The sequence below is a fragment of the Kockiozyma suomiensis genome (assembly GCF_038497685.1).
Source record: "Kockiozyma suomiensis strain NRRL Y-17356 unplaced genomic scaffold V2V93scaffold_5, whole genome shotgun sequence".
Taxonomy (NCBI): domain Eukaryota; kingdom Fungi; phylum Ascomycota; class Lipomycetes; order Lipomycetales; family Lipomycetaceae; genus Kockiozyma; species Kockiozyma suomiensis.
Window position 1 is genome coordinate 40,903 of NW_027117668.1, and position 13,836 is coordinate 54,738.

Consider the following 13,836-nt stretch of genomic DNA (forward strand, 5'->3'; position numbering starts at 1 on the left):
CACTGAAGTTATAGGTAGTATATTGGCTATTACATTCCGTTCTTTTACCATCTAGTTATAATAATATGCACAACTTATATGATATTATATTTGATCCAATGCTGTCGATTTACTATACACAACGAATAAATTAATCTGCTGCTCCTAACCACTTTCACTCGACTATGCAAGTTTAAACATATTACGGGAGGACAATAACGCACACTTGATAGTTTTCTATCGTTAATACTCTTCATAAGTCTTTCAAGGATCAAGAGGAACAAAAATGCAATATAACCAACGCCCAAACTTCAATCATGCGTAGCGGTGAACACTAATCGATATCAATTAACGCGGACGCATCATTAACTGCATTCGTGATAATATCCAACCATTTCTTGGTGTTCCGTATATCGCGTGCATCCAACGCCTCGTCCAGGCCAGGAAACGTGGCTCCTGCATATCCGGTCCAGATTCCAGGTGCAAACACAATATGCTTGAACCACTCCCGATCGTCAAGACCTTGTGCGTACAAGAACTTACGCTCAAACTTCATGTACCGAGAATTCAGTTCCTGAATTTGAACATACAGACGCATCTTCTTGTAGCTCTTAAACCACGGATAGTCAGTCAAATACTCAGCGCGGACATACGACGATTTCTCTTCAAACTTTGCAGCTGTTTTCATGAGATTCTCAAGAGCATTCGTGCAATTATGCAAAGACGACGCAATATACCACCATCCCAATTCAAAGTCAGGAAGATCGACATCAGCGGCGGCCTCCCGATCGATATATGTACACTCGCGAATCAGACTGCCATCTTTGTCGGGGCAGCTATAGACTCCACTATCCATCCAACTCGAAGTCGAAGTTGGTTCAGCATTGTCAGTCGCAATCTCACCAATCTTTTCTTGTATGCGTCGAAAGTACGAGACCAGTGACCGCGCATATTCTTCCACGTCAAACTGAATCACTTCGACTTCACTCAGTTGCAATACTAATAGACCCCATATCTTTACCATAGTAGCATGAAACTCCCAGCTTGGGTCGCCGTATCTGTTCATCCATGCAGAAGAGTCATAATTAGAGTGGTCTAACGGACGTATGTCAGTAATGTGTTATTTGATAAGTGAATAAAGAGCTACTTTGAATAAAGAGCTACTTTGAATAAAGAGCTACTTACAATGGTAAACGGCATCGTTGGAATCGCCGCCAAATCCAAAGTCAATTGAAGGGATACCCAAATGGTCAAGGAAGACCGTGTAATCGCTACCGGATCCAAGAGATCCGACATGGGCATTTGAGTCGGTGAACCAGTGGTCGTACACATAGCCACCGCTTGGATGTGCAACTCTTTTGGCAACATCCTTGAAAATCGTAGTCAACAGAGGAGAAGCTGAAACGTCAAGGTGAGGTCCCGATACAGCAACATCCACATTCAGGTATGCCATAGCTTTAGCACCAAGGAACTTTGCCAGATCCTCACCCCACTCGGTGGAACCAAGTAGACCATATTCTTCTCCATCCCAAGATGCGAGAATTCTAATAATCGACATATTAATATCAAAATCAATCTCCTAGAATTTGCAATATAAAATGAAACTCACATAGATCTCAGAGGCTTCCAACCTTGCTTCTTCAATTCCCCAAAAGCACGCGCAAGCTCAATCAGTACCGCAGAACCGCTATTAGGATCTCCGGCTCCACCGACAACCCATGCATCGCGATGATTGCCAATGATAACGACTTCATCCTTGATGATACCATCGATACGACCGATAGTATTCCAGATGGGCGTTGTTTTGTACTCTTGTAGGTTAAACATATTCAAGCTGTTGGTACTAGGACCTGATGAATAATCAAACTCTCTTAAACCACCCCTCCAGTCTTCTCCAATATCATTGGGATTAAAGCCCATACCGTTGAGCTCAGACAAGATAGGAATCATATCCCGATAACTGACTGGAAGTGACGGGATGGAAGGAATACTGTTGTAAGGATCAGTGCGTTCAGCGAATTGTGTACTTGGCCATCCTGGTGTGGTGGGGTCTCCTGGTGTGACTGACAAAAACTGCACACTACCCCGCTGGACGCTGGAGGGATTACGCGCTGGTCCATCGGGATATGACTTATAGTGATTGTAGATTGTAACGTTTCCATCATCACCTGGGTCAGTGTACATAAGCACGCCCACAGCTCCCCGCTCCTGCGCGCCTTTAACAATCAAGCCGCGGAACAGCCCGCCATAGCGCGCAATCACAATTCTTCCTGTAACACTGACACCGTGCTGTTCGAGTATATCAAAGTCTTTTTGTCGACCATAGTTTACATAGACATACTGTCCTGTGACGTTTCCGTTGGCTGAATATCCATGAAAAGTAGGCACCCGATCTGCTCGCATTGACGTGGGATCCTCAGGCAGAGGATCCTCTTCAAGAGAAGCTTCGTATTTGACGGTCTCATTGATTCCCAAAAGACGAAGCCCGTGATCTTTAGGGTAGTTGAGGTAAGTATAGTACGGTACGATTTCAGTTTTGATGCCATACTCAGTGAACTTGTCTGCAGTCCATTGAGCTTGCGAAAGATTCGTTCCCGCGAGATGAACTCCGGATGTGTAATAATTAGACCACTCTCGAATTGAATTTGGGTCAGGAACGCGGAATAAAGCTCGTTCGAGATCAGGCAGAGACATTTGAAAATGTCGCAATCTGGCCAAATCTCTACGAAGAGTCGTCCGAGGGAGAAACACCAGTTTCCAGCCCAAAATGAAAAATATACCAATGGCCATGTAAGTAGCTAAGCGAATTAAGAAGGTGCCCCATCGCCCCCGGCTGATTAGGCGCACAGATGAGGTCTCTGAAGGTGAAGGGAGGAGCAAGTCAGCTTCGGTAGCAGAATCAGCTGTGTCGGCTTCCGAATACGAAGGCGAAGAGGCACGCTGACCAAAGAAGCCATTCTGGAAAAAGCGACGTCCGCGTTTTGGTTGAGGCTGCTGCAGAAGCGGACTGTCTTCGTCGCCTGACTCGCCGTAATCAAGCTCATCCATAGCTTGCGATGACTCGCCGTTTGTAGCCGAGTCTTCGCCCATGGAGTCCTGGAAATCTGCGATGATTGGTGATCCAGGGGCGTCGTTAATGTCATCAGTCGCAACGGAGGCCGTTTCTGAGCGTAGCGGGTGCGTGTCGGTCGCGGACGTACCCGACATTGTGACTGTTACTTGAAAAACAGAACTAAGTACAAGGTGCAGTCGGCACTCCAAGCAATTTCTAAGTGGTGCGACGATAAGAAAAGGTAGAGACAACGAGCGCGTCTAAAGACTATCTTAAGCGATAGCTTTGGCGCTCGAGTAATCCGCTTGCGTCTGACAGCCGGCTATTCGTAGATACTATTCTCACAAACCCCTTATGCTTACAATTTGCAGATGCCGCGCCGAAATCTATACCATTCATGTCAGCCAAGTTCACTGTGCTCACAATGGTCATTGTATTGGCTCGGAGACAGTCTACGGTGCTGCTCGGACTGGCTTTGCTGCTGCTTACTACGCTGACTGCAGCTCAGCCTCTGCAGCGGACAGAACTCGACGAAGATCAGGTCCAGACACTTTACAGCGCATATCCGCCTCTGCCTGCTCTTGATCCACATTACTCGGCCGGCAGTTCACCACCTGCGCTGCTATCGCCTATATTGATACCACGGATACCAGGGTCTACTAACTCAACAGCTGTTCAAAATCATATCGTCAATCACTTCACTAGACTCGGTGAAGGCTGGACGCTAATCAAAGACCATTTCACTGCTCCGGTTCCTGAATACGGTGGACTTTCTGGTTCCCTAAATTTCACAAACTTGATTTTCAAACTGGCACCACCAGACTCTGATGATGATATATCAGCAAAGTATTTGACATTGGTTGCTCACTACGACTCAAAAGTTGCGCCTCATGGTTTTATTGGTGCCACTGACTCTGCTGTGCCATGCGCTATCCTGATGTATCTTGCCGAAGCTGTGACGGCTGCTAGCAGGCGACGATGGAAAAACGATCCTTTTTCTGCTAGAGATGAATTAGGATTGCAGATCATTTTTATGGACGGCGAAGAGGCTATGGTTAAGTGGTCTACAAAAGACTCGCTTTACGGTGCGCGCCATCTTGCTGAACGCTGGGAGTCCGAGACCAGAGCATACCCTCACGGGCGGTTCTCAGAAATCCAAAATATTGACTTATTTGTGCTGCTGGACTTACTGGGCGCGGATTCACCTACCGTTCCATGTTTCTTTGGGCTGACAGCCTGGGCATGTCGGCAGCTGGCGGCTGCTGAAGCATTAGTAAGGAAAATAGGCATTGCAAAATCGAAAGTCAAGACCAATTTTGTTAATCCTACAAATTTGATGACGAACGCGTTTATTGACGACGACCATATGCCGTTCTTAAGAAAAGGGACACCTGTTTTGCACGTTATCCCAGTTCCTTTTCCCGTAACTTGGCACACGCTTGAAGACAACGCAAAAAACCTTGACTTAGATGTTATTCATGATTGGAGTATTTTTGTGACCACCTGGGTTGCTGGTTATCTGGGACTTGGCGAGTTTGTATGATAGAAGCTGCATAAATACCTAGCTGGAGGTTTGCATGGCAGAGAGATGACACTGTACGATAAACAGCAGATTTGTATTCTAATTTAAAAAATTTAATCAAAAGATAGTATACACATGGCTATAATTTGACCGTCCTGCAAATTTGCATCAATAGTGTTATCAGAGCCAGGTCTTCGAGCATTATCCTAGACCCGCCTTGCCGGTCTTCACTTTCGCCAGAATAGGAGAAGCCATTCCTTGATTGCCGCCTGCACCGAGTCCTGATCCTGATAGCCAACCCATTTTCTCAAGTAATCGTCGACCGACATTTTCCCCGCTAATCTCGGGTGCATCTCCTCCGACGACATCTCCATCTCTGTGGTTGAACTGCCCAGTGCCTCCCTTAGAGAAACTTTTGATCGGTTGGTCGCGTTTAGATTTCTTGCCCAGGCGAGGAAGGAATTTCTCTTCAGCAATACTGGATGGACCAAATCCGTTATCTTGATAGGTACGTCCATTTTTGTATAGTATCGTAAATCTGTTATTTCCACTGCCCTGTGACTTGGAGACCAGCCTGTATGACATGCCTAATATATGAACTATATAAATCGGACCGTTAATGAAACTTCTCTGACTTTGGATAAAAGATTTTTTTACCTCTCTTTCGATCATTTTTGGCCATCGGGGGTAGTGCTAGTGTAGTCTGCGCTCTGTTTGCTAAGAATTCCCCAATTTCGCGCTCTACGTCTGAAATCCTCATTCCAGTTCTATATTTCGCTTTGAGCTCCGGCTTTCCGGTTTTCTTTGCCTTCTTTCCCAGCAATCCTTGCTGGCGAAGTTTTTCTCTTTCAACCTTGCGCTGCTTCTTTGCGGACTTGTCCTTCATCCATTGAGCGCGAAGATGATATTCCAACTCCTCGTCAGAGTTATTAAAGTCAGGCATTTTGCTCTTCTTCTTCATTTGACGACCAGATAAAGCGACTTCCATGAAAGCAGAAGCAGCAAATCGACGTTCTGCTTCAAGTAAGTCATCATCAGACTCATCATACTCATCATCTTCATCATCGTCTTCGCCATCCTCATCCTCATCTTCAAACTGATCATCATCTTCATCATCATCATCATCAGTATCCTCGTCTTCGTCATCTTCTATATCTTCGTAATTTTCACTCTCATCCTCTTGGCCCATTTGAAGGGCTTTCACAGACACATCCGCGTCAACTTCGTCTGCAATTTCCTCATCAACTTCTTTTACCTCTTCAAAATCATCTTCGAGCAGATTTTTGATATAATCATCGAGAGGATCGACCTCCTCCTCATCCAACATAGTATAGGGGAATGGGTCGTTAGCGCGTCTTTGCTTTCTGGTACGTTTTTTCTTTGACGACCGTTTTCGTACAGGCTCATGTGTGGGAGAACTTGACAGTTCAATAATCTCACGGTGATGTTCGGATACCATGATATTTGGAGGGTGAGTTACGGCCGTAGCAAGGGAATTATCTTCGACTATACGGACTGTAGAGGAAGAAACGGGTATTGAAAGTTTTTGAGCATCAAATCTGACACTAGACGCGCTTGACTTCAGGTGCCGGGGACGGAATACAATCTGTTCTGCTTGAGATTGCAACTCTTCGGAGAAAGATGATGCTGTCTCATCAATTGTGAATAGGAGATCATCAGGAATATTAAACATATCAGAAACCTCATGTTCGACGAGCTCCGGCTCAGCTGGTGAGATAGTTTCAGCCGCAGATGTGGTATCAATGGCCAAGTCAGGTTCTTTCATTCTAGCCGGAGGAGGTAGAACGGACAGCTGTCTAGTGCGCTCGACAAGTTCGTCCTCTTCGTCGAGGATCTCGTCATAAAGTACTTCCGTATTTTCTTCGTCTTCGTTATACTCTTCTTCGCCAGCTTTGCCCTCTTGGACTAATTCATCGCCCATGACATCCTCTGCAGCTACTTCTCCAACATCATTGTCATCTTCGTCGGTTGTCGATTGAGAAGGCGAAAGGATCTCGGGATCGATGTCGGCACCAGTCATCGTAGAAGACCTAACAAAAGCAATTGGGATGCGTCTCCGATAGGAAGACGTAGAAGATATTCGGTTGTCGTATCCGTGTATTTCTGAGGTGTGCGTAGCTTCGTCACGCATGGTAAAGCGCGGAGCGCCGAGGCCTGGAAATCAGATATGTTAGCCTTATCGAGTAGGCTTCACCCACGAGCAAAGCAAATGAGCATTCAGTGTGGTTATTCACCCTGTGACCCTCGGTTTCCGCGAACATGCTCCCCTTTGATTCCAGAAGTAAGCCGTGCATTGCCGCGACCTCGACGACCCCGTCCTGAAGCAGCAGTGCCACGTCTTGATGCAGGCTGACCACCGCCACCAGCACTAGCAGTACTGCTATCTCCAGAGCGACCTCTTTTAGACTTCCTTCTTGAGTTTGCCATCGCTCAAAGAAAAAGGACAGTTGAACAAGGGCTTGGTGGCAGCTTATTATTATAAGAACATGAACTGGGAGTTTGATGCGCTTAGAGTGAGCTTTACTCGACTAGTCACGAAATATCAGAAACTTGGGAAAGGCGCGTTAAGGGTTCATTGCGGCTCGCAGAGCATAATTCTTCTTTGATCCTGCACAACGGCTTTGTATTGACTACATACTGATTCTCAAATGCAGTCAAATTCGATATTTAATTCTCGCAGAAGGCTGGTTTTGCTGCGATCTCTGCTGCGGCTATGGTATCTTTTTGGAGGCCTATTCCTAGCAGCCGGAGTGCTGAATCGCGTAAGCATCCATCTGCCCATGGCCGTTTGCAAGCTGCGTACTAACATTGCAGTAGATCTATATTCTTCCAAAATTTATGATGCTAGTATTTGCTAGGAAAGAGTTATTTGATCATACTCTGGAGTTTATGCATCGAATCAACTCGAGATTGTCATCGGTGGTCGCCGATTCACCGACTGCTCCGCTACGCCACAGCACTATCGCCGATACAATAAACACCAACGCTGCACAAGAGACAACCGATGGCGCAGAATTGTACGTCGACAAGTATACACAGACAGATGATCAGATAGATATCAGTTCATCGAGCTCCGAAGCGAGGCTGTTGTCAGTTGTCGAACAAGATGCCGAGGGACAAACGCCTACAGCCAACGACTCGTCCGACATTGGAGGTGATATGCTGCCATTAAGTTATCATTCTTTGCAATATGTTTCTCGTCATGTAAAACTATTGCCGGATTTACTAACTACCCCTGGCCAAGCTGGTGCTTCGTATTCCATCAATGAGCTGAATTTGTTGATCGACCAATTCTCATATGCCGGTGTTAACAAACATCGAACGCGACCCGAAATATCATCAATGGCTCAAACGAAGCAGTTCGTGTCGCACCTGAAAGACGAAATTCGAGACTTGAAAAGTATAACTTTGACGATGAACTGAGCTTAATCGTCAACTTTGTTTTTATCTTGGACATTTCATTGCATTGGTTATGGCGAAAAAGAGTTTTGATAGTTAGTTTGATTTTACATATTCGTCTAGTGTACATTATAAATAACATGACGCGGTACCATAGCTGCCTTCGAGTTTTATAGTCCACGGGAGCTGGCATCATACGCTGGAGTCGAGTTAATATAGAACTCCATAAAAAGTGATTTTCGGTTTTTAGCCATATACCTGTGATATCCAGCGTAAGTATAAATTATATAGCACACGATGCGCGCGCGTATAAGAGAACAACTCACTTGAGCAACTCCTCGATATGTCCTTTCAGTACATTAAGGCTTTGTTGATCCATATGTGTGTGTAATAAAAGTCCAGGAAGCGAGACTGCGGAAAGTTAGGCCGGTTCAATCCTAGTTGATATATTACTACATACCAAATAGTCTCAATAAATGCTCTGCGCCATATAGTTCCCGTGGAAGCTTTGTGGGATTAGTAGTAGTTATTTCCAAGTACTGCTGCCGCTCGAAGCGGTAAAGCAGTATGGAACCTAAACTTTTGTCAAAATACAGTTGAATGCCTTCTATTACTTCATCCAATATTTCAGATTCAGCATTACTGAGTCGGCGTTTCTGGTAGGCTACTTTAAAATCTTGCAGGATATCCTTCACAGTTGGTTTGCGTGGCAAGTCGACCAGCTGTAGTAATTGGTTAGCAAATAATTACAACGACACATATCATTGTACGTAACATACCTGGGAATTTTTGGTTACGTATTCCCAATCGTCGACTAGCTGGGCCATAAGAATATCTGGTATTATAATATGAACATCGAGATGGGACGACTGACGATCTTCCTGTAAATAAAAATAAAAATTTGTCAATGCTGTAGCAGCACAAAGAATGCACATCAAAGAGATAATTCGTACTTTGTCGTCGGCATCACGTCTTGTCTTCTTTAATGACCTGGATGACTCTGCATGATCCTTTGCCACATCTTTACGCTTGTGCGAGGCGGAACTAGAGGATTGTGAGGTTGTTGTAGCAGCAGTTCCTGATACTCCTGTGCCCCCGGCAGTTCCGCTGGTAGCTGGTGAGCCTTCGACGCCTCCGTTGGCTTTCTTCGAACGCAATTGTTGTAATGCTTCATTTTTCAGTTCCTTTTGAAGTCGCAGATTCTCCTCTGTCCATCGTAAAACCCGCTGTTGAGGCAGCTGTCCAAGACAAACGTTAGCAAAAATAATATGGCAGCATATGATACGACGCGTAACTAACCCATTCGTCCCATCTAAATTACATAAAAGTCAGTTATTGCACTATACAATAATTATCATTAAAGAAAAGTGACAGCATACGAGGACTTCCATCCTTTATAGTGGATCAAGTACGCGACAGCTTCGCGAAGCTCACCGGGGATCTCGTCGACAGGGATGTCTTCGTTCTTCTGACCGGGAAGGTACACTTTGAGAATTTTGGATTCGTAGAGCAGTGGGCCATGAAATGCCAGACATCGCGAGTTCGTATGGAATCCCTCTGGCGGGGCAGTAGCAGACATTGCTACCAGTTTCGTGTGCCTGAACGGGGCTGCTTTGTGTATGTAGATATCTCTCTCCGAGATGCGCCCCGGCAACTGATGATAGAGACAACGTGTTTATAGTGATATCGTGGTCGCGGTGATAAATCAGACGCATTTTAAGTGACTTAATGCACGATGCACGTGCAGGAGAATAAGCGCTCGGCTGGTCCACAAGCACCAAGGCTGAGTGAGTCGTGCCTCGACTCGGATCTGCGTTTTTGTTGAATATTCACCCCCACCGACTATTTCTTTCTCGGATTTGTACTCGGGATTAGTGCGTAATAATGAAATTCAGTCGCACTGTTCAATTTAATGCGGTGCCGGAATGGTCGGCGTTCTATATCAGCTACTCGGGACTCAAGAAACTGTGTGTATTCACCCTCATATTCTCTATAAGCTAAGACTGTTTCCTAACGATGTTGATTTATTGAGGATTGCAGTATCTCGAATCTTGACGCCGAAGCAAATAATCGTGCAGTTCAGCTCCAGCGTGACTCGGAAACCATTTCGCTCATCTCGGACGACGCTTTTGCAGACTTCGACGCCATCTTCCGCCGTGCGCTCGACGACGAACTCAGCAAGATATGTCGCTTCTATGACGAAAAATCACACGAGCTTGTTAACGATGTTGCGCAGCTTAAGCAGGATATCTACGATTATACTAATCAAGTTGGGCATGAAGAAGCTAGCACTTCATCTGGCTCGTCGATCACCGCTGCTCACCAATTTTCTGATGGCGAAAGTATATTAGCTGCGGTCAACTCTGCTGAGCGAGTTCCTCTCGCCGATAAAGGTGGCGATTCACTTTCGCTTAACTCGATACATGGCGAGTTTGACGAGATCTCTGACCTCAAAATCACTCTCAAGAAGCGTATCATAGCTCTCTTCGTTGCCTTCTCTGAACTGAAATCGTATGTGCAACTTAATCGCACCGGTTTTGCAAAGTCTTTGAAAAAATACGCAAAAACTTTGAACCGCGAAATTCCTGGCAATTATGTTGTGAATGTTGTCGAGAAAGCGCCACCATTTGTAGCTGAGTCGCGTGCTGAGATTGATGAGAATTTGTCAGAATTGACTACTCTCTTTTCAGCTATCAGTACGCATGGTGATATTAATCAAGCGAAAGTCGAGCTTCGTATGCATTTGCGAGAATATGTCGTCTGGGATAGAAATTCTGTGTGGCGAGAAATGATGGGTATAGAGAGCAAAGTGCAGGGAGTCGGAATCACAAATCAAGGTCTTTTGGTCAGTTCCAATCCGATTGCGGACGCACTAGAGCACAAGTCGACTGCCAGTCAGCCACCATTTTTGATTCGTACAAGATTCGGTATAATAAGGCTTCCTAGATTGATATTTAACTCTACGACTGCTATTCTGTCGATCATTATCTCTACGTTCATTGTGCTGTTAACAGTTCCAATTTTTGACGAGCCGGAGCCGCAGGCATGTCTTGCCATTCTCATTGCATCTTCGATGCTTTGGGCAACAGAGGTTATTCCGTTGTTTGTAACGTCAATGCTTGTACCTCTGCTGGTTGTTGTATTCCGTGCTGTGAGATCCGACGACGTGTATCACGAGCGTCTGAGCGCTCCAGATGCGACAAAGTACATTTTTGCTTCAATGTGGACGCCCGTGATTATGCTCCTACTTGGTGGATTTGCTATTGCTGCTGCTCTAAGCAAGTACAACATTGCAAAAGCGATTGCCACCTGGGTACTAAGTAATGCAGGCACGAAGCCGCGGAACGTGCTTCTGATGACAATGTTTGTTGCCTTGTTTTTGAGTATGTGGATTTCAAACGTTGCTTCACCGGTGTTATGCCTGTCTATTATTCAGCCACTTTTGCGAACGCAAGACACGGCGTCGAATTTTCCAAAGGCTCTTATTCTGGGAATTGCTTTGGCGTCAAATATTGGAGGTATGGCGTCGCCGATTGCGAGTCCGCAGAATGTGATTGCGCTGCAAAACATGAATCCAAACCCGTCTTGGGGAGCGTGGTTTTTTATTGCTCTGCCGGTCTGTATTTTGTCGATTGTGTTGATCTGGGTGTTTTTGTTGATCACACTTAACCCTGCCAAAGGAGCTATATACACAAAGATTGAGCGCAAGACGGAGAAATTCGATCGTACTCAGATTTTCGTGAGCGTTGTAACTCTTGTGACTATTGCATTGTGGTGCGTGTCGCATCAGCTCGAAGGAGTTTTCGGAGACATGGGTGTTTTGGCTATTATCCCGCTTGTGATTTTTTTTGGCACTGGCTTGTTGACAAAAGAGGACTTCAACAATTTTATGTGGACAATTATTATTCTTGCGATGGGAGGTATTGCATTGGGCAAAGCTGTATCGTCATCTGGATTACTTGATACAATTGCGATTGGAATCCAATCGTTGGTTAGCGGAATGGGAATTTACGGTGTGATGGTTGTATTTGGATCGCTAATTCTCATTATTGCAACTTTTATCTCGCACACTGTCGCCGCACTGATTTTGTTGCCTATTGTGGCTCAAGTCGGATACTCTATGGATAATCCGCATCCGAATTTGTTGGTTATGGGTGCAGCTCTGCTGTGCTCCTGCGCGATGGGACTGCCTACATCTGGATTCCCTAATGTGACTGCGATTTGCACAACTGATGACCAGGGACGACCGTATTTGACTGTGTCGCTGTTTATTACTCGAGGTGTACCGTCTAGTATTCTTGCATACCTTGTGATTATATCGCTTGGGTTTGGATTGATGAAGGTTGTTGGGTTGTAGAGATGATCAGATAGAGTACAAGCCGCTCGAGCCTAAGTGTAATGATTTTTTTTCTTTCTTCTTTTATAGGTCATGATACACTTTCTTGATGATAAAGGCGGAGTTTTTAGTTTTTTTATTTTTCTCATTTTACAGATATGGATCAGGGCGAGCATATAATGAGGTAGATTTTTCTTTTCGTGTTTCGTGTTTCGTGTTTCGTGTTTCGTGTTTTTTTTCTCAAGCTTCATGATCATCCTATATCATCTCGGGGAAATTTATGAATATACAAGATCTTTAGGGTTATTTTAATAATATAATATTTGCATCTCTCACAAAATATATATAGATAGATAGATAGATAGATATAACTATACAGCAATAGAAATAGAAAAAAAAGTATGTAAAATAAAAACGACTTTTTTTATGGGAGCAGAGTTGATACTGCTACACCGTCAGTACACCGAGTTTAACTTATATAAAGAAAGCACAAGAAGACGAGATAAAGCAACTAAGCAGTTGATTTACAAAGTACCGGACTTCTCGATCTTGATCTGGGTCTTGGTCGCACCGCTGCGGGTTCCAAGGCCCTCAATCTTCTTGACAATGTCGAAGCCCTCGGTGACCTCACCGAAGACAACGTGCTTGCCGTCGAGCCAAGGGCAAGGGACGGTGGTAATGAAGAACTGAGAGCCGTTGGTGTGAGGGCCGGCGTTGGCCATCGAGAGAAGACCGGGCTGCGGATGGCTTAGTCAGTAGAGCCCTAACCTGGGAAAAGGTTCGCGCTGCTTCGAAAAGGCACCAAGGTGCACGAAGAGGCAGTGCGAGAAAGGAAGATGCAGAGGGAGACGTACCTTGGTGTGCTTGACCTGGAAGTTCTCGTCGGCAAATTTGGCACCATAGATCGACTTGCCTCCAGTACCCTAGTAGAACAAAAGAACAGAGGTCAGCAGGAAGAAGACTAGAGAGAAGAGTAGAGAAGGAAAGAAGCACTTACGTCACCGCGGGTAAAGTCACCACCCTGAAGCATGAACTATATGATCATTAAAAGGCGAGAAGTCAGCACTGGAACAAAGTAAAGCAGATTGAGTTGTCGGCAAGAGGCAAACGGAAGGCGTACGTCGGGGATCACACGGTGGAAGGAGGAGCCAGCGTAGCCGAAGCCCTTCTCGCCAGTAGCAAGAGCGCGGAAGTTCTCGGTGGTCTTGGGGACAATCTGAAAAGAAGAAGTGTCAGTGAGTTGCAGATAATGGGGATGAAGGCGATAAGATAAAACAGTTGGTATCATACGTCGTCGTAGAGCTTGAAAACGATGCGACCGAGGGGCTGGCCTGGAGAGGAAAAGCAGTCAGTAAACGGGCAATAAAAGAGGAGTAGCACGCAGAAAAAGTACTTACCGCCGGCAGAAGTATCGAAGTAGATGGTGGTCATATTTGCAGAAGAGTAGAACCTTTGACTGAGAAGCTGAGTAGGAGAGCGGAGGAAAAACGCGGAAGAGGTAGAGAAAGGTAGGCGACGGGCGAACAT

General features: G+C 45.4%; 7 protein-coding genes across 7 annotated transcripts; 3 read left to right on the forward strand and 4 right to left on the reverse strand.

The window, feature by feature from the left end:
• Window positions 1–66: 66 nt before the first annotated feature.
• Window positions 67–3,299, reverse strand: V2V93DRAFT_367169 (uncharacterized protein). The gene is made up of 3 exons (XM_066909500.1): window positions 1,589–3,299; window positions 1,165–1,523; window positions 67–1,074 (listed from the first exon to the last, which is right to left on the reverse strand). The coding sequence occupies exons 1-3, from the start codon at window positions 3,184–3,186 to the stop codon at window positions 314–316; spliced, it is 2,718 nt and encodes a 905-aa protein (XP_066766359.1). The 5' UTR covers window positions 3,187–3,299; the 3' UTR covers window positions 67–313.
• On the forward strand, window positions 3,247–4,727 carry V2V93DRAFT_367170 (peptidase family M28-domain-containing protein). Its single transcript, XM_066909501.1, has one exon. The coding sequence runs from the start codon at window positions 3,429–3,431 to the stop codon at window positions 4,572–4,574; it is 1,146 nt and encodes a 381-aa protein (XP_066766360.1). The 5' UTR covers window positions 3,247–3,428; the 3' UTR covers window positions 4,575–4,727.
• Window positions 4,728–4,754: 27 nt separating this feature from the next.
• Window positions 4,755–7,001, reverse strand: V2V93DRAFT_358004 (uncharacterized protein; the record flags this gene model as incomplete). The annotated part of the gene is made up of 3 exons (XM_066908047.1): window positions 4,755–5,152; window positions 5,211–6,728; window positions 6,809–7,001. The coding sequence occupies 3 exons, from the start codon at window positions 6,999–7,001 to the stop codon at window positions 4,755–4,757; spliced, it is 2,109 nt and encodes a 702-aa protein (XP_066766361.1).
• Window positions 7,002–7,005: 4 nt separating this feature from the next.
• V2V93DRAFT_385400 (uncharacterized protein) lies at window positions 7,006–8,200 on the forward strand. The gene is made up of 2 exons (XM_066912237.1): window positions 7,006–7,336; window positions 7,392–8,200. The coding sequence occupies exons 1-2, from the start codon at window positions 7,223–7,225 to the stop codon at window positions 7,995–7,997; spliced, it is 720 nt and encodes a 239-aa protein (XP_066766362.1). The 5' UTR covers window positions 7,006–7,222; the 3' UTR covers window positions 7,998–8,200.
• On the reverse strand, window positions 8,022–9,692 carry V2V93DRAFT_367176 (MRG-domain-containing protein). The gene is made up of 7 exons (XM_066909502.1): window positions 9,353–9,692; window positions 9,273–9,285; window positions 8,927–9,211; window positions 8,753–8,854; window positions 8,434–8,695; window positions 8,300–8,384; window positions 8,022–8,231 (listed from the first exon to the last, which is right to left on the reverse strand). The coding sequence occupies exons 1-7, from the start codon at window positions 9,550–9,552 to the stop codon at window positions 8,144–8,146; spliced, it is 1,035 nt and encodes a 344-aa protein (XP_066766363.1). The 5' UTR covers window positions 9,553–9,692; the 3' UTR covers window positions 8,022–8,143.
• On the forward strand, window positions 9,688–12,649 carry V2V93DRAFT_367179 (SPX domain-containing protein). Its single transcript, XM_066909503.1, has 2 exons — window positions 9,688–9,940; window positions 10,014–12,649. Exons 1-2 carry the CDS (start codon window positions 9,858–9,860, stop codon window positions 12,328–12,330), a joined length of 2,400 nt encoding a protein of 799 aa, XP_066766364.1. The 5' UTR covers window positions 9,688–9,857; the 3' UTR covers window positions 12,331–12,649.
• Window positions 12,606–13,834, reverse strand: V2V93DRAFT_367182 (cyclophilin-like domain-containing protein). Its single transcript, XM_066909504.1, has 6 exons — window positions 13,707–13,834; window positions 13,600–13,640; window positions 13,430–13,525; window positions 13,307–13,342; window positions 13,164–13,232; window positions 12,606–13,046 (listed from the first exon to the last, which is right to left on the reverse strand). The coding sequence occupies exons 1-6, from the start codon at window positions 13,738–13,740 to the stop codon at window positions 12,834–12,836; spliced, it is 489 nt and encodes a 162-aa protein (XP_066766365.1). The 5' UTR covers window positions 13,741–13,834; the 3' UTR covers window positions 12,606–12,833.
• Between the last annotated feature and the right edge of the window lie 2 nt (window positions 13,835–13,836).